General features: G+C 42.4%; 1 protein-coding gene across 2 annotated transcripts; it reads left to right on the top strand.

The window, feature by feature from the left end:
- Positions 1 to 1,333: 1,333 nt before the first annotated feature.
- On the top strand, positions 1,334 to 22,484 carry tekt2 (tektin 2 (testicular)). 2 transcript variants are annotated; one of them, XM_063033622.1, is made up of 10 exons: positions 1,334 to 1,418; positions 3,998 to 4,172; positions 9,401 to 9,526; positions 10,422 to 10,627; positions 13,509 to 13,652; positions 15,478 to 15,592; positions 17,641 to 17,748; positions 19,608 to 19,751; positions 20,651 to 20,730; positions 21,361 to 22,484. In XM_063033622.1, exons 2-10 carry the CDS (start codon positions 4,017 to 4,019, stop codon positions 21,572 to 21,574), a joined length of 1,293 nt encoding a protein of 430 aa, XP_062889692.1. In that variant the 5' UTR covers positions 1,334 to 1,418; positions 3,998 to 4,016; the 3' UTR covers positions 21,575 to 22,484. The 2 variants fall into 2 exon arrangements, with proteins under 2 accessions (XP_062889692.1, XP_062889694.1); XM_063033624.1 differs by lacking the exon at positions 1,334 to 1,418 and adding an exon at positions 3,674 to 3,777.
- The last annotated feature ends 2,526 nt before the right edge of the window (positions 22,485 to 25,010 follow it).

Genomic DNA, 25,010 nt, shown 5'->3' with positions numbered 1-25,010 from the left:
CAAGAGTAGGCCTAAAGACCCATTGCACTTCCTTTGACATTCAGTATGCTCGGCACTGATCTTGTGCCTTGAATGCACTTTCCTGTCCAGATATTTTCACACATCATTGAATACAACCAAAATTCAATCTGACCCTTGAGTATATACCACGGTTGAAAATTCACACCCCTCTCGGCATCTCCCTCATCATCATCTGCCTGGTCCCTTAGCCTGAGGTGGTGCCTGTTGGTTCCGGACCCATCGGCTGGAAGAAACAGCCTCCTGGTCTATTTTATCAGTCACGTATACTGTACATCAATTAAATCATCTGTTCTTTCAAATTCTATTGAACGTAGGGCGATCACTCTCTTCAGGGGAAACCTCATCCACAGAATCTTTAGGGAGCGGTGTCTTAAAGGCAGCGTTCATTATTAAGGACCTCCAGCACCCAGGGCATGCCCTTTTCTCACTGTTACCATCAGGAAGGAGGTACAGGAGCCTGAAGGCACACACTCAGCGATTCAGGAACAGCTTCTTCCTCTCTGCCATCCGATTGCTAAATGGACATTGAAGCTTTGGACACTACCTCACTTTTTTAATATACAGTATTTCTGTTCTTGCACATTTTTTAAAAATCTATTCAATATACGTAATTGATTTGTTTAATATGTTTTATTTTATTTTTTTTCTCTCTCTGCTAGATTCTGTATTGCATTGAACTGCTGCTGCTAAGTTAACAAATTTCACGTCACATGCCGGTGATAATAAACCTGATTCTGATTCTGATCTAAGGACACTCCTCCCACTGACCACCAGTTGTCCATCCGTCAAAGAGTTTGTAGGTGTCACATTGACTGTATTAGCCAAGAACCCATAAAATCGGAGGGAAGTAAGTTATCTTCGATCCAGAGGGAAAATACAATCAGCCTACATGTGTCAGAAAGGACCAATATTTTCTTAATTGCCCATCACCTCACCTATTTTTTTCGATTTCAGCGCTACCTGTTTCTAATCCTAACGTTTCCACAACTATTTTACTCACTTTATGTATCTGCTTCGTGTTGCTCAGTGGCCCGTAATTTTAGATTAGTCTATTCCGAATTTTAAACCTCTCCGTCGTGGGGCTGGGTGGGGTAACGTCGCCGGGACAGCACGCGAATCTATCGCGGATCCCGAGAGTAAATTCTATCATAATGTCACACTTTAACGCACACAAATGAATTATTGATAAAGGGCCACGTGTCCTGCGGTCTTGTTGTTGCCCTTTCAGTTGTCATGGTTATTTTGTCCCAGCGGTGCTGTTCTGATTGGAGAAGGACGCCGTCTCCCAGCAACGTGCCGGTGTTTGGAAAGGACGGGGTGGGGCGCTCGGGAGAATCCAGTGGCTGCTTCACGGAGTCGATGTTTGAAGACTAAAAGTAACAAACACGAACCTGTGGGTAAGTCCCTGGTTTTTGCTGATGTTTGAATTCACTGGAGCGCAGCAACTTTTATTTTCGTGTTACATCCTCCAACCATCGAATGATGGGTTAAGTACTTTCATTTACTGGAGGACCTTTTCTTCACATGTTAGTGATTTAAGTAATGCCCACTGATCGTCCCGAAGCCGAACACAAAAAGTAGAAAACTTTGCCCCTCAGCAAAGGCGCACGAAAGCAAAGAGGCTAGCTAAGTTCCTGGTTGCTGCACGAGTCTGGTCAGGAAAATGTGAGAAGAGCAATTTTAATTAACTTTTTTAACGCTGATGGTTAATGTGCGGGATCAGGACTGAGAAAAAGTCTGCAAGAAAAATTCTGTTATTCAGGATTCTGAGTATCTGGATTGTAGAAGATATCTTTGATATGAGAGTTTATATCTTTTATCTCCAGCCAACCTCTCTTCTCACTGCATCAAAATGGAATCTTCATCAGACTCAACACTGTACTCTGTAATTCTCTTCCTGATTTAGATGTTACTGCTCCTCGTCCTTCCTTCAGAGATATCCTTGTACATCTCCTCAAATCACTTAACTGATTTCTTTTTTAACTGTATATCAACTTATTTCATTGCTCATTTGCTGTTCAATACGTTAGGGAAACTTGTTTTATTGCTAACTTTCCTCTCCACAGATGCAGCCTGACTTGGTGAGCACAGCATTTTGTTTCTTTCTGAGGAATACTTGTGGGTCCACCCCTTCCTTCTCTCCTTCAACTTTTCCCACCATCTACTTAACAATAGAATAAAGTGCCAACGCATGTCTTATGTCAATGCCATCTCAATATAAACCATTGGTTAGGAGGGACATTAAACTTCCTAATTTTAAGATAATTAAAAAGGAAGAGCATTTTCTAATTTAAATTCTATGTGGATTGAGAACATGAAAGATTATGTTTTACATATTAGTGGGAAAGTTCAGGACTGCCTGTAGTGTAGATACTTGAGGGGTAAAACCAACTAAAAGATTAGAAACTCAAGTGGGAAGTTGAAAACAGAATTATCCCTTTGTTAACTCCAGTTAGCATACTGGGTGCTGTACTTTAAATCTTGCAAAAATACACCCAGTATTAATTAATTAATTAGAGATTAACACAAATCTCTAATCAGCCAATCATGGGGCCACAACTCAATGCATAAAAGCATGCAGACATGGTCAAGAGGTTCAATTATTGTTCAGACTGAACATCAGAATGGAGAAGAAATGTGATCTAAGTGACTGACTGTGGAATGATTGTTGGTGCCGGACAGTAGTTTGAGTATCTCAGAAACTGCCGATTTCTTGGGATTTTCACACACAACAGTCACTAGAGTTTACGGAGAATGGTGCAAAAAAAATCTGGTGAGCTGCAGCTTTCTGGGTGAAAGTACCTTGTTAATGAGAGGGGTCGAAGGAGAATGGCCAGACTGCTTCAAGTTGACAGGAAGGCGACAGTAACTCAAATATTATCACACGTTACAACAGTGGTGGGCAGAAGAGCATCTCTGAGTGCTGAAAACATCAAACTTTGAAGTGGGGTGGGCTACATCAGCAGAAGACCACGAACATATACTCAGTGCCCACTTTATTAAGTACAGGAGGTACCAAATAAAGTGGCCAACTGCACGTATATATTATTGACCATTGTAAAACCTTAAGAAAGATGTAGCAATAGAGAGGACATGAGATCTGTTTGTGATCAGAGGAGGTAATAAAACTCTTATCTGATAAAGCAGAACTGAGGATGATGCCATCACTGGTGGGAGGCTGTAATTACAGATTGGATTTAAGTGTTAGCAGAATATAGACAATCGCACTGATAGTTTCAGAGTTCTGAATATATCTATTCACCATTTATCTTTCTGCCAAAAAAAAATGGGAAGTGCTGAGGTGCTCAAATGGTCAGGTAGCGTTTGTGGAGAGAGAAGCAGTTAATTTTTCAGGACAATGACTCTTCCTCAGAACTAGAAAAGATATTCAGCCCCTTGGCATGAACATAGAATTCTCTAACTTCCGGTAATTCCCTCCCCCTCCCTTCCTCTATCCCTATTTCACTCTGCCCCCTCCCCCAGCTGCCTATCACCTCCCTCATGGTTCCGCCTCCTTCTACTACCCATTGTGTTTATTTTCTTCTTCACCTTTCCTGCCTATCACCTCCCTGCCTCCTCTCCCCCACCCCTTTGTCTTTCCCCTTATTAGTTTTTCACCTGGAACCTACCAGCCTTCTCCTTCCCACCCTCCCCCACCTTCTTCCCCCTACAGTCCTGACGAAGGGTTCCTGCCCGAGACGTTGACTGATCGTTTCCATGGATGCTGCCCGACCTGCTGAGTTCCTCCAGTGTGTTGTGAGTGTTACTTTGACCCCAGCATCTGCAGAGTATTTTGTGTTACAGATGTTTTGCATGTCATTTGGATTTTCTTTTGAATTATCTGGGGTTCCCTGTTAATATCCTCTCCTTTCTTCACATGAAGCAGGCTGAGGATAAACATATCACTGTCACAGAGAGAGAAAATAGTAATCAACCATAGTATATTCTTCTAACGACTCTGAATTTTATTTTTCAGTTGATTTCACAAAGGCAAAATGGAAACTCTGAGTTTAAAATCAGCTCAGAGATATTCTGTCCCAGACTGGTTTGCCAGTAATAACCAGGTCTCAACCAATTCGGAAAGACAACGTTATATGTCCCACCAGATTCGGCAGGAAAGCAGGAGCCTGCGAAATGAAACCAACAATCAGGTATGAATCCAAGCCACAGCATTTATGAAAGAGGTCGTGAATGCATACAGAGAACAGTACCACACAGGAACAGGCCCTTCGGCCCATCATAACCATGCATAATCATTAAACTGCACATGGCCCATATCCCTGTGTGTCCACAGTAAATGGTGGCCCTGCTTGTAACAGTCACATACTTCGAACAAACAGATTATGTCCTAAGTTCTTTAGTGGAACTAAACTAAAAGAGCTCAATTCAAGGCCGTTTTGGGTAATTTTAAGTGAGTTGTAGCATTTTGAAGTACAATTTTAAGTAAAGGTGAACTTCATTACAGCAGTGAGGAAGACGACTGGAATCTGTTTCAGGATTCAACATTTTTGATAAGTAATGGAATCTGTAGCGGCAAAACTAATCCAAGATCAGAACAAAACAATTACCGGTAGCCTGCGACCCTGCGGAGTTGTTACACTTGCGTGAGGCGCCCTCAGCTCCGATGAAATGATCCTTCCCAAGAGTTGAATCCTTTATTCAACCCTTTATTTAGCAATTAGCAAACATAACAAAGTGTTATTGAGCGTTTACTCAACGCTCAGCAAAGATATGACCTCCACGGTCCCAAGCTACAAACTACCACAAAATGAGCAAGAATACGTAACTTATTCCCTTTGCCTTTACCGCGCCCCCACTCATGTGACTAGTTACCGTAATAAATGTAATAAATGCACAGCACAGAATAGAAAGCAGATAGAGAACAGATGCAAGGCTCCTACAGTATCAGTGACTTGCTAGCTCATTTGAGAGGGCGTTAAGACTCACATTAAGTTTCTCCCTGATAAACATTAGGGAACTAGAAGGGTTTTTTTTTACAACAATCAGTAGTTCTGTGACTGTTACTGCACTAAGATGAAGCCAGGTCTTTTCTGTGAGGTGGGACTATTAAAAACACTTCAGTTTCTTGGCTACAAAGCATTTTATATGACCAAAGGGCTTGAGAGTCTTTCAATGTTAACTTTCTGATTTGCGTGCCCTTTCCCAGTCTAATCAGTCAAGCAGATATGTGGAACACAAGAGATTCTGCAGATGTTGGAAATCTGGAGCAGCACACGCAAGGTGCAGGAGGAACTCAGCAGGTCAGGTGGCTTTCTAGTTGGGAAATGACCAGTCAATGTTTTGTGCCAAAACCCTTCGTCAGGATGGGAAGGAAAAGACAGAAGTCAGAATGAAAGGGCGGGGGAGCACAAGCTGGTGGGTGACTGGTGACACCAGATGAGGAGGAGAAGACGGGAAGGTGGAAGATGGGATGAAGAGAGAAGCAGGGAGGTGATAGGTGGAAGAGGCAAAGGGCTGAAGAATCTGACAGGAGAGGAGAGTAAACCATGGAATTAAGGGGAGGAGGTGGGAAACCAAAGGCAAGGTGTGTGTAAGGGCAAGGAGGAGACGGAGAAGGACCAGTGGGATTCATGAAGACGAAGAGGAGTAGGGGATGGAACAGAGGCGAGTGGTTCTAGAAGACAGAAAAATCGATGTCGGTGACATCAGGTTGGAGACTTCCAAGATGGAATATGAGGTGCTGTTCCTCTAACTTGCGAGTATTCTCAACTTGACAGCAGAGGAGGCCACGGGCAGACATGTGAGTGTGGGATTAGAAAGTAGAATTACAAGGACTACTTTGAGGCATTTGAGTGAGTAATGGAGTTAAAATAACCGCGCCATGGATGGTCCCCAAGCCCAGCTGTGAAAGGTGGAGGGTTGGGCATGGGGCTAGCAACCCCGCCTCATAAAAACCCAGAGCTGCAATAACTCCAAAGGCCTCGTCCCTGGAAGAGGAAGGGTACACTAGGAAGGTGAGCTACACCTGGAACCAATGTGAAAGACTGGCTCAGAACAGAGGACTCTGGCCAGTTACCTTTGACGGCCTACGCCCGGTAAGGATGATGAGCCGCAGTGAGTGAGGAGTTAAAGCAGCTGGCCATCTGAAGGTAGATATGGATGCCCAGTTTACGTAGGCCCTCGATCTCCCAATGAAAGCTCAGTGATGAGCAGACGTCCCAATGAAAATCCCACAGGAAGCCCACAGGTGGGTGCAAGTGGCGCCTGAGTCTCGTGGTAGAGACACGAGAGATCACAGACGCAGGAATCTGGAGCAACACACAATTCGCTGGAGGAACCCTGTGGGTCGAGCAGCACCCCTGAGAGGGGAAAAAATCCCACATCAGGACCCTGAGTTTCTTGATGTTCACGTGTAGAAGACACACGTCAGGGTTGTATACTGCAGACATACTTCGATAATAAATGAACCTCTGGACTGGTCAATTTAATAAAACCTTGATGATGCAAATACACGTTATTCAGCTTCCCATGAAATATAAAACAGATGACCACATTGTAGAATCTTGCTCATTTTCACCTGTATAAATGTAATTTTGCCTTCCTTTGTAAGTTACTATTCTGGGAAGGCAAGATCCCCAGTGTCTCAGCTCGCTGTTGAGAGACCAGTATCTAATTACACTTCTAGATCATTATGTATGAACAAGAACTGCAGTTCTCATTGTGTTTTCACTTCCAGCCTCATTCTTTACTGTCTCAATTCATTTCTGTCTCAGTATGGACTTGCCAGTAAATGTGGTGACCAGTATGAAGACTCATTGTCATCATATGTACGCAGAGGTGATGAAACCAGGTTATTTAGTCCATTTGTTGAAAACAGACGCGGAGGCACAGGCAGACAGTAAGGTAGTGGTGAGCATGATGCTTTACGGTACAGGGGGACCCCAGTTCAACTCCCGCCACTGTCATTAAGGAGTTTGTACGTTCTCCCTGTCACCGTGTGAGTTTCCTCTGGGTGCTCCGGTTTCCGCCCACAGTCTAAAGACACACACCGGCTGGTAGGTTAATTGGTCATAGTAAGTTGTCCTGTGTTTAGGCTCGGGTTAAATCGGGGGATTGCTGGGCAGCGTGGCTCAAAGGGCTGTATCTCAATAAATAAATAAATCAGCTAGGTCGCTCAGCCATCCGAGGGTGCTTGCGTTCAGTATGCCCGAGGTTCAGTTCCTTGGATCTGTGAGGGACTTTGCGTACAAGTGTTTCCCAACATTTGGCTGCAAAGCAGCAGTTATGGTTGTGACACCTCAAAGGCAAAACCTGCGACTGTGAAGTAATTTAATACTCCATCATTTGTGAAAGGCATTAGATAAACGCACATGAGAAAACTGCAGATGCTGGAAAACTCACGCTGCCTGGCTTGCTGTGTTCCTCCAGCATTTTGTGTGTGTTGCGTTTATCCTTCAATCCATTTATACCCATTTTCATTTAAAGGTGACAGCAAATTTTAAACTTAGCGATTGGAAAACCTACCAGGAAAGTATCACCAGACCTATGAAACACAATTGACTTTACTCTGACTTACCAGGAGAGTATCGCCAGACAAATTAAACACAACTGACTTTACTCTGACTTACCAGGGAAGTATCACCAGACCTATGAAACACAATTGACTTTACTCTGACTTACCAGGAGAGTATCGCCAGACAAATTAAACACAACTGACTTTACTCTGACTTACCAGGAGAGTATTGCCAGACAAATTAAACACAACTGACTTTACTCTGACTTACCAGTGTCTGAGATGGAAAATGAGAAATAACCACAAAACCTTCTGAACACACCACTGGACACATTTGCCATTCTTGGGCTACCTTGCCTGAAACAAGCAGTCACTGTTACATTATATAATGTCTTCTCTATCTCTTCCTTTTCAATTTTTCCAATGATCTTGTTTAGCGTGTGTATGCAGCCGCAGTACAGTATTGGTTTGACATCCAGTGCCTGTTCCCAAAGAACCTGATCCATTCGTACAGCTGAGGGCAAATTGCATAGCTGTAAAAATTGTGTTTCGGAATGAATCTCGGGGAATTAGAAAATATATTCTGATGTAGTGTTGCAACTAGTGTAAATCAAGCATTACAATTACAGAGCAACAGACACAAATTGTAGGTGGAACTCAGAAGGTCAGGCAGCATCTCAGGAAATGAATAAACAGACGATGTTTCGGGCTGAGGGCCTTCTTCGGGACTGGAAAGAATGGGGGGGGTGCGGGGTGTGACACCAGAATGAAAAAGGCGGGGAGGGGAGGGGAAGGAGGATGACAGGTGAAGCCGGGTGGGTGGGAAAGGTCAAGGGCTGGAGAAGAAGGAATCTGACTGGAGAGAAGAGAGGACCACAGGAAGGGGGTCCAGGGGGAGGTGAGATGAGGTAAGAGGCCAGAGTGGGAAATAGAAGAAGAGGGGAGGGGGAAGGAGTTTTTTTACTGGAAGGAGAAATTGATATTCACGCCATTGGGTTGGAGGCTACCCAGATGGAATATATGGTGTTGCTACTTTACCCTGAGAGTGGCCTCATCTTAGCACAGGAGGAGGCCATGGACTGACATGTCAGAATGGGAGTGTGAATTGGAATTAGAATGTTTGGTCACTGGGAAGTTCCACTTTTGGTGGATACAGCAGAGGTACTCGACGAAGCGGTCCCCCAATTTATGACGGCTCTCACCAATGGTAGAGGAGGCTGCATCGGGAGCACCAGACCCAATAGACAGCCCTAGAAGATTCGCAAGGGAGGTGTTGCCTCGCCAGGGAGGACTGTTTGGGGCCCTGAATGGAGGCGAATGGAGGTAGCACTTGGGACACTCGCAGGGATAAGTGCTGGGAGGGAGATTAGTGGGGAGGGATGAATGGGCAAGGGAATCACAGAGGGAGCGATCCAGATGGAAAGCGGTGGGAGGGGCAGGCAAAGATTTGTTTATCAATTACAGGTTTGTCAGTTGTTAACCTATATAATAGGAATAGTATCTCCAAAAGATCACAATCTTTAGTAACCACTGTGCACATTCTGACATGTGTATAAGAAAAATGAGGATGAATAATGTCCCGGCAGGTGATATTGACAAGCTTAGTAACCTGGTAAACTAAACAAAATTTGTTCTTTGACCTGTAATTTAATCAATCTTTTCATTCTAATGTTTTCTGTTCTCATCGCTATTTATTTCTGACCTTTAAGAAATTTGTATTCGGAACTGTGTTGTAAAGGTTATTAGACTGGAAATATTTTGGGGGCGTGGAGGAGGGGTTGGGAAGCTGACTTAGAATGTACAACTTAGAATGATGCTATTTCCAACCAACTGGTGGAAGCTGACCTTCGTGATCCAATTGAGTTTATTGATCTGTGGATCTGTATGATCTACTACTCATTGCAGACTAAATGGGACCAAGAGGATAACAGCACCCGACTCGCTGACCGTATAGACGATGTGGAGCGATGGAAGGAACTTCTGGAGATTGCTCTTTGCGATATTAATGCTGAAATAGATGCTTTAACCAAAGTAAGTTTAACTATACTGTGTAGTTCCTCCTGATCTCAGAATTATTACATTTTGAAAGCATTGCATTGCGCAAACATGAAGGTACAAACCTTGGATTCAGGTTATTGTATTTGAGGGTTATCAGTGACAATATATGTACAATGAGGATGGGGGAAAAGTGAGGAAACTTCGTAAAGTCGGACAACAAATCGTCTTACTTAATCTGGGTGAATGTCAGGTGGAACTTTCTAAACTAGCCTGAAAAAAAAATGTCCTGCCTTAGCTGAGCCTCAGAGATACAAGCCTTGTTGCTTCCTCACTTGCCCTGGGTCCCTCGTATTTTCCAACCTTCCCACTTACTTTTTAATAACATCCATTTCCCTTGTCGCACCTCCACAGTACGGTAAAGACCCAGGCACTGAAATCAAATGCAAACTTCACGCCACAGCGAAAATTAGAGTGATCCTTCTATCTGTGTAGTTTAAGGATTCAATCAATGTTTTCTTTATCCAGAGAACACCTAATAGATTTAAGATTACTTAATGTCACCTCCAGTACACAAGTGTAATGGAGAACGAAGTAATTGCTACTTCAGATCTGGTGCAGCACAAAAAAAACACGCAATAAGATAAAGAACACAATAATAAAACACATTAAATATAATTACATAAGATAGTTTATATACATTGATTGATTGTATATCCATAGGTACAGGATTGTCAGAGCACAAGGTGACTGACAGGAAATGATAAAGTAGTGATGATGGGGGGTGTGGAGGTGGAGGTGTTGATCAGCCTTACTGCTTGGGGAAAGTAATACTTCTAAATTATTCAACCTGATCAAAGTTAATATATATTTTTACGTGAAGGGAGGTATATTTTCGTACAGTTGAGTAGTTTTAATTGACCTCTTCCAGACTAAGGAAGAAGCAGAACGTGCTTTAGAAGCCAAGAACCTAAATCTGGATGTTGCCATCGAGTCTCTAACTTTACGGGAAGGTCGGCAGGGCATTGATCTTGTGACAGACCAAGTGCATGAACAGCTTCTTAAGGAGGTTGAGGTGATTGATGGTTCAAAGAAAGCACTTCAGCAAAAAGTCAGTGAAGCCCTTGAACAACTCAGGTATGTGCAAATATTTGCCTGTAACTTATCAGTATCTCTGCTCACTTGTGACATCTTGAGTGACTTGTATCCAGTATATTTTGAAATCTACTAAGTTATCCAAAAGTGTAGTGAGACCAGAACTAGAGGACAATGGTTAAGGCTGAAAGGTGAAATATTTAAGGCGAACCGGAGGGGAATCTTCTTTATTTATTTAGAGAAGTACCGCAGATACTTGCACCTCACTGAGCCGCACTGCCTGGCATCCCTCAACTTAGCCCTAGCCTCATCACAGGACAACTTGCAATGACCAATGAACCTACTAACCGATAGGCTTTTGGACTGTGGGAGGAAACAGGAGCACCCGGAGGTAACCCATGCATGCACAGGAAGAACGTACAGACTTGCTTACAGAGGTGCGCCGGAATTGAACTCCCAGCACCCAGAGCTGCAATAGCGACACTAGGCTGCCACGGCGCAGAGGGTAGTGCGAGTGTGGAACTATCTGCCAGTGGAAGTGGTGGATGCAGGTTCAATTGCAACATGGATAGGAGTATGAAGGGCTATGGTCCAGGCACGGCTCAAAAGGACTAGACAGAATAATAATTCAGCTTGGTCAAGATGGGCTGAAGGGTCTGTTTCTTTACTATCGTGCTCTATAACTTTCCACTTTCATTTAGAACTCTACAAATGCAGTCCCTGAACCAACTACTGTGAAATGATTTGGTTCCCTTCTCAATACTCTTGTGGAGGAACAATGATCTTGCCTTTGGATTATCCATAGACATACAATATCTAGATTTCAACTGCCCTGAACTTCAATTAATCTCCATAGTTAATCTAAGTCCCAGTTCTCCCGGTTGTGTTGAACTAACATGCAAGGAAAAGGTCCATTGTTGAAATGTTATCCATTTTCAAAATTTCTCCTTCTAACTTTAGTTTCTCTTCCGTCTTCCCTCTCCGTCTTCCAAGATTGAAGCTTTAAGGCGTTGGAATCTACATGGCAAAACTCTAAACTTGCTGCAGTATGGTAGGGTAGTGGTTAGCACAAGGCTTTGCAGAGTGCCAGGAGTAAGATCAGGTTCAATCCCACCACTGTAAAGGAGTTTGTATGCTCTCACCGTGACTATGTGGGGCTCCGATTCCAAAGACATATATTTACAACTGGTGAGTTTTTATTGCAACATTCAAAATGATTGTCCATGCCTTCATAGTTCCTAATTTGTTGAAGTAGTGAAGTGTTTCATTTTCACTCCAGGCCATTTTTGACATCTCCAAGTCCGAATTCTTGAAACCACAGTAAGCAAAATCATTCTGAATTGTTATAAATTGAGAGTTTATTACTCGCCAAATATCAGTGACAAAAATCTCTTCTTTTTTTAACACAGTAAGTGACGTTATTTAAAAACTGTTCACTCTAAGCACAGTGTAGTGTCTAATGGCCACACGACATGCCCATGGCTAATGCCGGTTAGAAAATGTTCGGCAATAATGCCCTGCCCCAATTAAGCAGCTTAGGATCTCAAATAAATGAAGGGAATCCCATCTTTTTTATCAATTTGTTTTTGTTCTTTTAGCCTCGTCTCAAATAAGCAACTGTCCCGATTAACCAATGGCCCAATTAACCAGAATCCACTGTATTGGAAAATCCTATATAGATTCCAGACAGCATCTTTAGAAGACACATTTTTCTTTCCCCATCAACATTCTAGAAGTACTGTTCCCTCCTTTAATGTGTTAATTTGCTCTTCCATTTCCACCACCAGCCAGTAATTGCGGGAAATCATCTGCCCTTCTCACCGTCTCCGGACCCAGGTTCTTTCTGATAAAGCAGTGATTGACCTGCATTTTTTTTTGCATTTAGTGTTCTGCTCCATGGTTGGGGGGACCAAAAGTGGAATGGGTGGCTTCTTTGCACGATACCCCCAGTCAGTCCTCAAGGGTAACCCTGTGCTCCTTACTGCCTGCCACCCTAACTCTCCGTCCCACTTCTACAATATGCCTTCTGGTCTATTGCTGCCCTTGGGATTTAAGATTTAAAAAAAACAACTGCAGAAAATCTACATTTTTGGTTGGTTTCAGAGCAAACCAGTTGGAATGCAAGGTCATCGTCTTGCAACACTTACCTCTCTTTCTTCAGTGCTGTTCCCCAACCTGAATACTGCCAGCAATCTGTTTTCACTTCAGATTTTTAACACTACTTCCCAGAATATCTCCAGTCCACTGGGTTAACCCCAACTTTCCTTTTGCCTGTCACGTTATGTTCCACCTCACTCCCTCAGGCCAGTTCTGATGAGAGGAAGTCAATCTCCATCATTAACTGCTTCTCTCTCCGCAGATGCTGCCTGGCCTGTGAAGAACTTTGAGCATTCCCTGTTTTTGTTCTCCAGCCTGTTGATACATTAGGGACATTGAAGAGACTCTTATTATGGTCACATGGGTGATTGAAAAATGGAGGGCTATGTGGGAAGGAAGGGTTAGATTGATCTTAGAATAGGTTAAAACTTTGAGACAATGCTATCGTCTGAAGGGCCAGTAATGTGCTGTATTATTCTATGTTCTGACCCCCAACATTTATTCTCTCCCCTCCTGTTTTTACTCCTTTCATTCTATTCATACTTTCTACAAACAGACCTATCTGCAAGTAACCTGCTTTCTCAGCTGGAATTTGTCTCCTCGTCCTATCACAAACATTCCTTTCATCCTTTCCACCTTTATCCTTTCTCTGCAAGTTACCTGATTTTGAGATTTTTCCCATTTCTGAAATGGTCTAGGTATTTGTGCAGAGCCCTGGAGTAGGACCTGCATCCACAACCTTTCTGACTCGAGGTGAGATTGCGTTCTCAGCTGGCCCAATTGATTGACTGGACGGACGTCCTGTTGTTTTCTTTTCTTCATGCAGCTTGTTAATGGAAGCACGCCAGCAGCTGATCTTTGACATCAAGAATAAAAGGGAAACTCTGAATACTGATGGAGTGGCCCTGTCTCTCAATAATAATTCCCCAAATATTTCGCTCAAACCCAACCCACTGCGTATCCCTCCTGGGTAAGAAAATCTTTTTTGTCCGATGTGGATTGTTCTCAGTGCTTCGTTTCAGTTCTGTACTCTTCCACCCGTCACTCCAAAGGCAAACAGGTTTCCCCCTTTTGATTATGATGAACTATGGCTATAATTTCAGCAGCATATTGACCAATTAACTCCTCTTCTAGGCATCCATGTTATTAGGCTGAGGTTGTCTAAGTGATCACAAACTAGAAGCTTGAATGAGATTAACCTATCTAGTGGTCAATTTACCCACTGAGCCAATGCAGTTTGACCTTTGTACTGAAAAAGGTCTTGGATTGAGGCCAGGCAGCAACTCTCAGACACCTTCTGCACCCTCACCAACCCCATCAGCTCTGGAGATCTCCCAACCACTGCCACCAACCTCATTACTCTGCCTGCTCTTTTCTACCTCCTGCCCAAGATCCACAAACCTGACTGTCCAGGTAGGCCCATTATTTCTATCCTCAACTGTTTCCTGTGGCAGAGAACTCCACAGATTCATCACTCTCTGTGTGAAGAAGTTTTTCCTCATCTCGGTCCTAATAGGCTTCCCCTTTATCCTCAAACTGTGACCCCTCCTTCTGGACTTCCCCAACATCGGGAACAATCTTCCTGCATCTAGCCTGTCCAATCCCTTTAGAATTTTATACATTTCAATCAGATCCCCCCTCAATCTTCTAAATTCCAGAGAGTATAAGCCTAGTCGATCCAGTGAAAGCTTAGTTATGTTGAGTATCAAGAAAACACCCTGTGAATATGACAGTCGTTCTGAGCTATTCTTAAATCAATCTTCAGCACACCGACTTGGAATTGGTTTATTGTTCCATGATACAGTGAAAAGCTCTTTTTGCATACTGTTGATACAGATCAAGTCATTATACAGTGCATTAAGGTATCGCAAGGATAAAATTAGCTGTCATAGAAACTAGCCTCTGTAGTATCCAAAGCATCTCCAAGGAGTGATGCCTCAGAAAGGCAGCATCCATCATTAAGGGCCCCCACCACCCAGGACATGCCTTCTTCTCATTGTTACCATCAGGAAGGAGGTACAGGAGCCTGAAGGCACACACTCAGTGATTCAGGAACAGCTTCTTCCCTTCTGCCATCTGATTCCTAAATGGACATTGAACATGAACACTACCTCGCTTCTTTTTTATATCTGTTTTTGCACTATTTATTGAATTTAACTATTTAATATACATTGTATTTGCATTTGATTTGTATGTTTTTCTTTCTCTTGCGCATCGAGTGTTGGTCTTTTATTTTTAATTTTATTTTTTAATTGGGTTCTTTCGGGTTTATTGCTTGGTGGCTACCAGTGGGCAAACAAATCTCAAGGTTGAATAATTTATACATTCTTTGATAATAAATGTACTTGAATCTTGAATATGCATACTTACAGTAATTCTGTCTTTTTCTCTATATTTATCTTACATTGCTTGTACTGCTGCTGCTAAGACAAATTTCATGACATATGCCGACGAGATTCTGATTCTGAAAAGTAAATCAGAAATGAGTACGTTTATGAGTACACTCAATTTCCCCCAAGATCAATAAAGTATATCTATCTATATTGTGGCCAATTGTAGCTTCTCAACTGCTGTCTTAGCTGAATACCTAATTCAGTTTGGCCACGTCAGCAATGATGTCCTCTAGCTTAGTACCACACAATTTATCATCATTCAGTAACCAAATAAATAGACCTAGGATATTATCCAATGAGATGGTCACCTAAATTCAGGAAGCAGAAAAGACTAAACTAAAAATGATGAGGGTGGGGAAGAATGAGTTCACCTCTGTTTTTGTTGTTGCCTGCTTTGGGTAGATTAACCACTGTTCAGCAGTGGGATATGTTCAGCCGTTACAACAAGGATCGTGCAGAGGCAGAGATGAAAGCTTCAACTAGTCTTCGTGAGGCGATTCAAGCCACCATTAAACACGTAAGTCTTAATGAGAACTTCTGATCACCTCCTTATAGGACCTGCAAAAGCTGAAATCTGTGTCGAGATTTATGTTAGACCATAAGATAATAAGACATAGGAGCAGAATTAGGCTATCTGGCCCATTGAGTCTGCTCCACCATTCAATCATGGCTGATCCTTTTTTTCTATCTCCTCCTCAACCCCATTTCCCGGCCTTCTCCCCGTAGCCTTTGATGCCATGTCCAATCCAGAACCCATCAATCTCTGCCTTAAATACAGCCAACAACCTGGCCTCCACAGCTGCATGTGGCAACAAATTCCACAAATTCACCATTCTTTGGCTAAAGAAATTTCTCCACATCTCTGTTTTGAAAGGGCGCCTCTCTATCCCGAGGCTGTGCCCTCTTGTCCTAGACTCCCCCACCACGGGAAACATCCTTTCCACATCTACTCTGTCTAGGCCTTTTGACATTTGAAAGGTTCCAATCAGATCCCCCTCATCCTTCTGAATTCCAGCAAGTACAGACCCAGAGCCATCAAATGTTTCTCATATGATAACCCTTTCATTCCTGGAATCATCCTTGTGAACCTCCGCTGGATCCTCTCTAATGCCAGCACATCTTTTGGAAGATGAGAGGCCCAAAACTGTTTACAATACTCAAGGTGAGTCTCACCAGTGCCTTAGAAAGCCTCAGCATCGCATCCTTACTCTTGTATTCTAGGCCTCTTGAAATGAATGCTAACATGACATTTGTCTTCCTCATCACTGACTCAGCCTGCAAGTTAACCTTCAGGGTGTTCTGCACAAGAACTCCCAAGTCCTTCTGCATCTCAGATTCCTAGATTTCCTCTGTTTATAAAATAGTCTACACATTTATTTCTACTACCAAGATGCAAGACCATGCATTTTCCAACATTGTATTTCATTTGCCACTTTCTTGCCCATTCTTCTAATCTGTTTAAGTCCTTCTGCAGCCTATCCGTTTCCTCAACACTAACTGCCCCTCCACCAATCTTCATATCATCTGCAAACTTGGCAACGAAACCATCTATTCCATCATCTAAATCATTTACATACAGCATAAAAAGAAGTGGTCCCAACACTGACCCCTGTGGAACACCACAAGTCACTGGCAGCCAACCAGAAAAGGATCCTCTTATTCCCACTCACTACCTCCTGCCAATCAGCCAATGCTCTAAACATGTCAGTAACTTTCCTGTAATACCATGGGCTCTTAACTTAGTAAGCAGCCTCATGCGTGGCACCTTGTCAAAGGATTTCTGAAAGTCCAAATATACAACATCTACTACATCCCCTTTATCTATCCTATTTGTAATCTCCACAGGGAATTCCAGCTGGTTCACCAGGCAGGATTTTCCCTGAAGGAAACCATGCTGACTTTGTACTATCTTGTCCTGTGTCACCTAGTACTCCATCACCTCATCCTTAACAATTGATTCTAACATCTTCCCAATCACTGAGATTGCATTATTGTTAATCTTAGGCAAAGTAGATGCAAGATCAAAACTGCCTGTTGTGTAATTAATATTTCAGTAATATTTGAGTAATCTTATCAATCTATTGTTTGCTTAAGCATTCTTGTTTGTTTATATAATTCATTATGGATTATACATTAAAATACATGCTAATTGCATAGGTCATCACACTACCATGTAATATGTGCACGCTTCACTTAAAGTAAATTCAAATTTAGACCACATTTTCAGACTCCCTTGTCTTCCTTTGAATTTGCTTAATGTTTTGAAGTTACAAAACATAAGACTGCCTTGCTCCAGTATCTGATACGGCTACTCCAAAATAATTATTATATTTATAATATGATTATAAAGGGAAGGTTCTAAGATGAGGAGTTAAAAAATTCACAATGTCAATAAGAAGTTTAGTAAATTGTCCTCCAGTCAGCAAGTTCTTGAGATATGTGTGTCACATGGGATGTGAAGGGGAAAGAGTGAGACCTTTTGAAAAAGGATAAGGATGAACAGACAAGAGGTATTTTGGAAAATTAAACGACCCACAGCTCAATTCCTGACTTTTGTCCTTGCAGACCGATAATGAAGTGGAGGCACAGCGAGTTGCCACAGACTTTGCCTTCAGGAAGAGAATTCATGAGTTTGAACAGGCCCTTAATGAACTAAAGTGGCAGGAGAAAAATGTAATGGACTTCATTCTATTTGGACGCCGTTTTTGTTTGATTATATCTAAAGCTTGTTGAAACATGTATATTTCTAATTTATAGAATGATCAAGTGAGAACGACAGAATATTTATTTACCTTTACTTACTGCCCATTATGCCAGTGGTGTTTAAGGCAGCAATGAAGGTCCTCTATCTCTGTCTGTCCTTGGCCATCTTCTCTAATGTGCCCCAGGTGTGGTTCAGGGTCCTCATTTCTGCCTCTTTGGTACGGCGCCAAGTTGTCTTTGGTCTCCTGTGTTTCCTCCACATTTCAGGGGTCCATCCCAGCTTGCTCTTTCTTCAAGCACCCATCGATAGCATCTGTAATCCATTGGACAATGACTCTGGCAAGAATCTCTCTGGGTGCTGACGAAAGTGTGATGCCATGCCAGTTCTTGCAATCACTTAGCGCTCCTTTCTTGGGGATCCTAACAATGACTCTCTTTGTCCAGTACTTGTCCCCTTTCCCAGATTATTGTGAACAGTGGCTGCTGCGACCTCTGGTTCAGCTTTGAACAGTTCAGCATTCTAAATGTTGTGTCTTATTTACCTGTGCTGGTACTCAAATTAGATATCAATGTTGAGCCTCGAACAGCAGATTGAAATCTCTGTGCATTATATACAGTGCAAGATAGATAGATACTTTATTGATCCCAAAGGAAATTACTGTGTCACAGTAGCATTACAAGTGCACAGAGATTCAAATATTAGAAGAAAAGTAAGGGGAATAAACCCTCAAACAGTCTCACAGGAGGGGGTCATCACTTACCCAGCTATAGGTTGACACATTATAGAGCCTAATGGCCAAGAGTAAGAATGACCTCATATAGCACTCTTTGGAGCAGTGCAGTTGTCTCAGTCTATTACTAAAAGTGCTCCTCTGTTCAACCAAGTTGAGTAACATTGTCCAGAGTCGCCAGGATTTTCGGCAGGGTCCTTCGTTCTACCGCAGTCTTCAGTGTGTCCAGCTTGACTTTTATAGCACAGCCAGCCTTTCTAATCAGTTTGTTGAGCCTGTTGGCATCACCCGTGTTGGCCACCACCTCATAGAAGATCGTACTGGCCACATAGATTGACAATTGAGGCTTGAGATAAGCGAAATGTAACCAAAGCCAGGCGCAATAATACCATTGTTTAGTTTCTTAAAGAAGAGTACAATGAGTATTATTGCACCTGGCTTTCTTCAGGAAAGGATGAGATGTTAACTTCATAGCTTTGGATCAACTTATCCAAACAAGCCAATTTCACAAATTGTATCCTCTGGTCTAGAACTTTAATATTGAGAAAGTTGACCATTATGTTGAAAAAATTGAGTCTGACTTGTTCTAAAAATTGTGTTGATTTTTTTTTACTACAAAATAAACTCCATATCACTGAAAAATTAATTCTGTTCATTTAATTACTAATTACTTTAATATTTTCTCCTTTTGTATTTCACACTCAGACAATTGCTTAGTCATTTTGATTTCTGTACACGATTAACATTGAATTGAATACTTTACTTCCAGTTTTTTTGCTTCAGTAAGGATTATTTAGCAAGATTAATCAAAGAAACACATTGTTGCCAGCCAGTTAATATATTCAGCAATGTTGTGATTTCTGCATCAAACTGCATGTGTTTAGACGGCTGTCTGATTTTCTCCTTAATGGGAAGTGTATGCAGTAGCCCTTGTTATTCCTCACTGGTAGTCACTCAAGGTTCCAGTCTTTGCATTGGAGGATGTAACTTGCACTTTTGTCCGATATTCTGCACTTTCTCTTTTCGTGAAGCTACCTGTCCTGTTTTTTTTCTGTTGTAACAAATATTTTAGTTTCCTGTGTCATTGTTCTCACTCAGATCTTGGAGGAGATTGCAGATCTGGGAGAAGAAATTCGACGCCTTGAAGCAGATCTTCGAGCTAAGACTGCGCCTTTGAAGGTGGCCCACACGAGACTTGAAACTCGTACCTACAGACCCAATGTTGATCTCACTAGAGATGAAGTAAGAATGAAAGCTTATTACATCATAGTGGTTCTACCTCGGTTAGGACTTTTGACACTGGTTTGGTTTCTGGATGAGCCAACAACTGAGCAACAAACTAAACCCTCTCTCTCGGGGTGAAAATTTCCTCCTTTTATCTCTTCAATTTCCTGTTCCTGCTGCTGCTGAATTCTTCGTATGTACCTTTAGAGGGTTCAAAGGGGGTTCACAGAAATGATTCTGGGATTGAAAGGCTTGTCACTTGAGGAGCGTTTGATAGCTCTGGGACTGTACTCACTGGAATTCAGAAGAATGAGGGGTGACCTCATTGAAACCTATCGAATAGTGAAAGGCCTTGATAGAGTGGATGTGGAGAGGATATTTCCTATGGTGAGAGAGTCTAAGACCAGAGGACACGGCCTCAGAATAGAGGGCTGTCCTTTTAGAATGGAGATGAGGAGGAATTTCTTTAGCCAAAGAGTGGTGCATCTGTGGAATCGGTTGCCACGGGAGGCTGTGAAGGCCAAGTCATTGGGTATATTTAAGGCAGAGGTTGATAGATCCTTGATTAGTCGGGGCATGAAGGGATACAGGGAGAAGGCAAGAGATTGGAGCTGTGAAGGAAAATGGATCAGCCATGATGAAATGGTGGAGCAGATTCAATGGGCCAAATGGCCAAATTCTGCTCCAATATCTCATGGTCTTGTGGTCTAAATATTGCCATTGTATAGTACTGATGGGAGGATATGCCTAATGAAATTATATTGTATGATTACTCCTTTCCCATACCACATACAATGCAGAGGATGCAAATTACTGATTAATAAAATAGAGGGAAAACTATCTTCATTCGCCGTAATGTGATTTGTTGAAGATGGAATGATGACCATTGTCAGTAGCAAATGTTTTTGTTTCTGCAGGCACAGTATGGATTGATAGATGAGGTACACCAGTTGGAGGGGACCATCGCTGCCCTCAAAGAGAAACTTGCTCAATCTCAGTAAGTTGTATGTACTCAACTCACACATTAGCTTTCACACAGAAAACAACTTCTCCAATGTAGGTGCCAAAAGCACTCATTATATTAATTTCAGATTTTGAAACGATATAGTTTTGTCTAGAGACTGCATTGTAGAAGTTTCACAACTATCGGCCTGCCATTTCCTTTCTCAAAATATGGTCCACTCAAACCCTTATCATCATGAATCTTAGTGGATTTTTGTTCATTAAACAATGTGAATGTTTTCCACTTGAACAAAATTAGATCTACGGTACATTCCTAATATTCCGTCAAGGAAAATCAAGGCAATTTTCCTCTGTTAATGATTGCAACTCTGGCAGTCATTTCCTTGTGGGAAAGGCCTACCTCCACATGGTGGCGCTGTTGAGATGCGTAGGAGGTACTTGCAAAGTTCTGCTGTAATGACTTCAATGCAATTGCTGACAGAGGAAACCGTCATTGTGGAAATTGTGTGAAACCTCAAAAGGCCCCAAAATTGTGAGGCTGATTGTGAATTGCAGAGTTTACTGGACTGTGATAAATGTTACATTATTCTGGGGGGGGGGGGAGGGTGGAAGAAACACAGTTTAGAGATGAGGATTATTTATATCCTTTATGATTCTACTCCAGGGATGCCTTAACCTTGCTCTACAAACAACTGGCACGAGTACAAGAAGACATCAGTTTAAAGACCCATTCCCTCTGCCTTGATAACAAGAGCATGGATGTAAGGAGAAAACTGACAACACCACCTGAGAAATATGTGTCGAAGATGGATAGTTTCAACCGTACACCCAACCGGGAACTTTCAGAAGTTAAATGCAGACAGCTTGATTTATTATGATGATATTGGATTGAGTTCAAAGAGGAGAATACATTTTGTAATGTGATGATGCACCTGCAGCAGTGAACACGTATTACACATGCAGTGGTTGTCAAGGAAACAAATAAAAGTGCCTAATCTCCCTCAGCGAGTGTATAGAGTCATAAAGCCACCGTGCCCTTTGGCCCATCTAGTCCATGCTAAACTGTTGTTCTGTCTAGTTCCATGAACCCACACCTGCACCATAGCCCTCTGTACCCCTCCCATCTGCTTACTTAATCCAAACTGCACTTAAATGTTGAAATCAAACCCACATCCCACCACTTTCGTTGGCAGTTCATTTCACACTCTCACCACCTTCTGAGTGAGGAAGATTCCTCTCAGATTCCCTTAAACCTCTCTCCTTTCAACCTTAGCCCATGACCTCTAGTTCTAGTTTCGCCCAATCTCAGTGGAAAAAACCTGCTTGTATTTACCCTGTCTACACCCCTCATAATTTCATGCAGTTCAATCAACTTCTTCAGAGTCAAAAGTCAAAACCATATTATAAGTTTTTCTTTACAATTACTTGTCATTTTCTATAAAAATTATAAAGATTATTATTCTAATCTTCTTGTATATTCCTTACTGAACAGCCTTAAGCTTAATGGTAGTTCCCAACCTGATGGCATGAACATTGATTTCTCTTACTTCCGGTAACTGACCCGCCCCTTCCCCATTCCTGTTTCCTTCTCTCACCTTCTCTCCTTGCCTGCCCATCACCTCCCTCTGGTGCTCCTCCCCCTTCCCTTCCTTCCATGGCCTTCTGTCCTCTCCTATCAGATTCCCCCTTCTCCAGCCCTTTATCTCTTTCACCAATCAACTTGCCAGGTCTTTACTTCACACCCTCCCCCCTCTCCCAGTCTCACCCATCACCTAGCTCCTCGTACCTCTTCTTCCCCTCCCGACCTTCTTACTCTGAGTTCTCCACTTTCTTTCCAGTCCCGAAGAAGGGTCTCGGTCTGAAACGTCGACTGTTTACTCTCTTCCACAGATGCTGCCTGACCTGCTGAGTTCCTCCAGCATTTTGCGTGCGTTGCTTTGGATTTCCAGCAGCTGCAGATTTCCTCGTGATTGTTAATCTTAATGATGCCTGTTGTGGAAATGTTTTTTTTTGTTGTTGGCATCTGTCGCAAGTTTATTTTGCAAAGGTACATGGGTGAAAAGAATGGTGGTTAATCTTATACCTTCATTTTAAAAAGTGTGAGGCTGTCAGCGAATGGACACACACTGAAGGTTTCTGCTTTGCTCACACGAAGTGGCTGGGCAGGCGTCATGGGGAATTAGCAATAGAATTCATCCAAAAATTCTGACTGTTATTCCTTTTGTTTCATTGCACCACACAGTTAATACGAAAAGATTACAAATACAAAAATCCATAAACAAAATTGTGTGTGTGTGGAATTACCTGGCGTGAGTGGGTTCCTCACACTGAAATACTTGTAAAGACCAACTGCAGGAGTATTGAGGCCATGATCACCCAGCGTCAGCTGCAGTGGCTGGGGCACGTGATAAGGATGCCCCCATGTCGGCTACCCCGCAGAATGTTATACGGCCAGCTACATCATGGTCGACGCTCAGCTGGAGGGCCGAAGAAGTGCTATAAGGGTCAGATGAAGAACGCTTTAAGGAAGTGCAAGATCAGACCCGAGCTCCTGGAGGATGTTGCTGCTGACCGTACCACTTGGCGAGAGCTGTGTAGGGATGGGGTTCGTGTTCTCGAGATGGAAAGAACAACCAGAAGAGAGCCAGGAGAAATGCAGCCATGGTTGCCACCACTACCACCATTACTACATATACATGTCCCACCTGCAATGGAGCTTGTGGGTCCAGGAAAGGACTGTATAGTCATCAAAGATCTCACCGTTAAAGGAGTGGATGTCATCGGATTTCGATGGACAACCGAAGAAGAAGTGTGTGTGTGTGTGTGAGAGAGAGAGAGAGAGATACTCAATGTTGCCTTTCAACCTATTCCTAGAGCAGGGGTTCCCAAACCTGGGTCCACAGACCCCTCCGTTAAAGGTAAGGGTTCTTGGCATAAAAAAGTAGGGAACTCCTGATCTAGAGGATAGTTAATAGCAATTACCCCTAGTTTTGCTTTGTCTTTTGTTGAAATCTACTTACTTCTGCTGAAGCCTCAGATAAACTGAGGAGTAAGCAGAGAACCTGCCATGGATATAATCTTTAAAACTATAAGATAAGGTAGATAACTCACTTTGTCATTATGAACTTTGAAAGACTGCAATTTAAAAAAAAATATTAGCTTGAGATCCATGAAAAATCATTCAATTTGTTATGGTAGGACTTTGATTTGCCCTGTGTAGCTTTATATGAATTAGTTCCCAAAGTCTGAAACTGAAGAATATAAATCTATAATTAAACTAAAGCAGCCTGTTGAATTTGTTTCGTTCTACAAACACAGAGTAATAACATTTATTTCAAATAGCTATGTATTAAATTGGGTAAAGCAATATTCAGATGTCATGGACCACTGGATGTAAAATGGTAATTCTGATTGGATAGTTACAACAGTGGTTCAAAAAAATACTTTTCATAAATAATTAGAAATCAATTGAAGGGAAATAGCATGACAAAGCTGACCAAAAATACACTTTGTTGCAAAGTTACAATGAGAAATATATAAAGAGGAACACCAACAACTGAATCAATTTCATAAGCAAAAGAAAACTATCATTTTTAAAATAACATAACAGGAGGTGGCATTAGGAATGTGCTCGGTCCCATTTCATTGCTGATACACTGCCTTGGTTACACTGTCACCTCTGTAAGTTGCACTAGTCATAATTACTAACTAGTTGACTTTCTCCACTTAGTTTCATGTTGTTTCACAAAATTGAAACAATCCAATGAAACTCTTTAACATCAGGAATTCTGCAGATGCTGGAAATTCAAGCAACACACATAAAAGTTACTGGTGAATGCAGCAGGCCAGGCAGCATCTGTAGGAAGAGGTACAGTTGACATTTCAGGCCGAGACCCTTCGTCAGGACTAACTGAAGGAAGAGTGAGTAAGGGATTTGAAAGTTGGAGGGGGAGGGGGAGATCCAAAATGATAGGAGAAGACAGGAGGGGGAGGGATAGAGCCAACCTCCTGTCCCGTGATCCTCTCGTATCCCCTTTTGCCTATCACCTGTCCAGATCTTGGCTCTATCCCTCCCCCTCCTGTCTTCTATCATTTTGGATCTCTCCCTCCCCCTCCAACTTTCAAATCCCTTACTCACTCTTCCTTCAGTTAGTCCTGACGAAGGGTCTCGGCCTGAAACGTCGACTGCACCTCTTCCTACAGATGCTGCCTGGCCTGCTGCGTTCACCAGCAACTTTGATGTATGTTGCTTCAATGAAACTCTTTGTTTGCCTGCAAATTCACATTCAGGAGTCTAAATCATGGTCTCTCCCC

The sequence above is a fragment of the Mobula hypostoma genome, chromosome 26 (assembly GCF_963921235.1).
Source record: "Mobula hypostoma chromosome 26, sMobHyp1.1, whole genome shotgun sequence".
In the NCBI taxonomy this organism is placed as follows: Eukaryota; Metazoa; Chordata; class Chondrichthyes; order Myliobatiformes; family Myliobatidae; genus Mobula; species Mobula hypostoma.
This window is presented reverse-complemented; position numbering and strand designations above follow the sequence as displayed.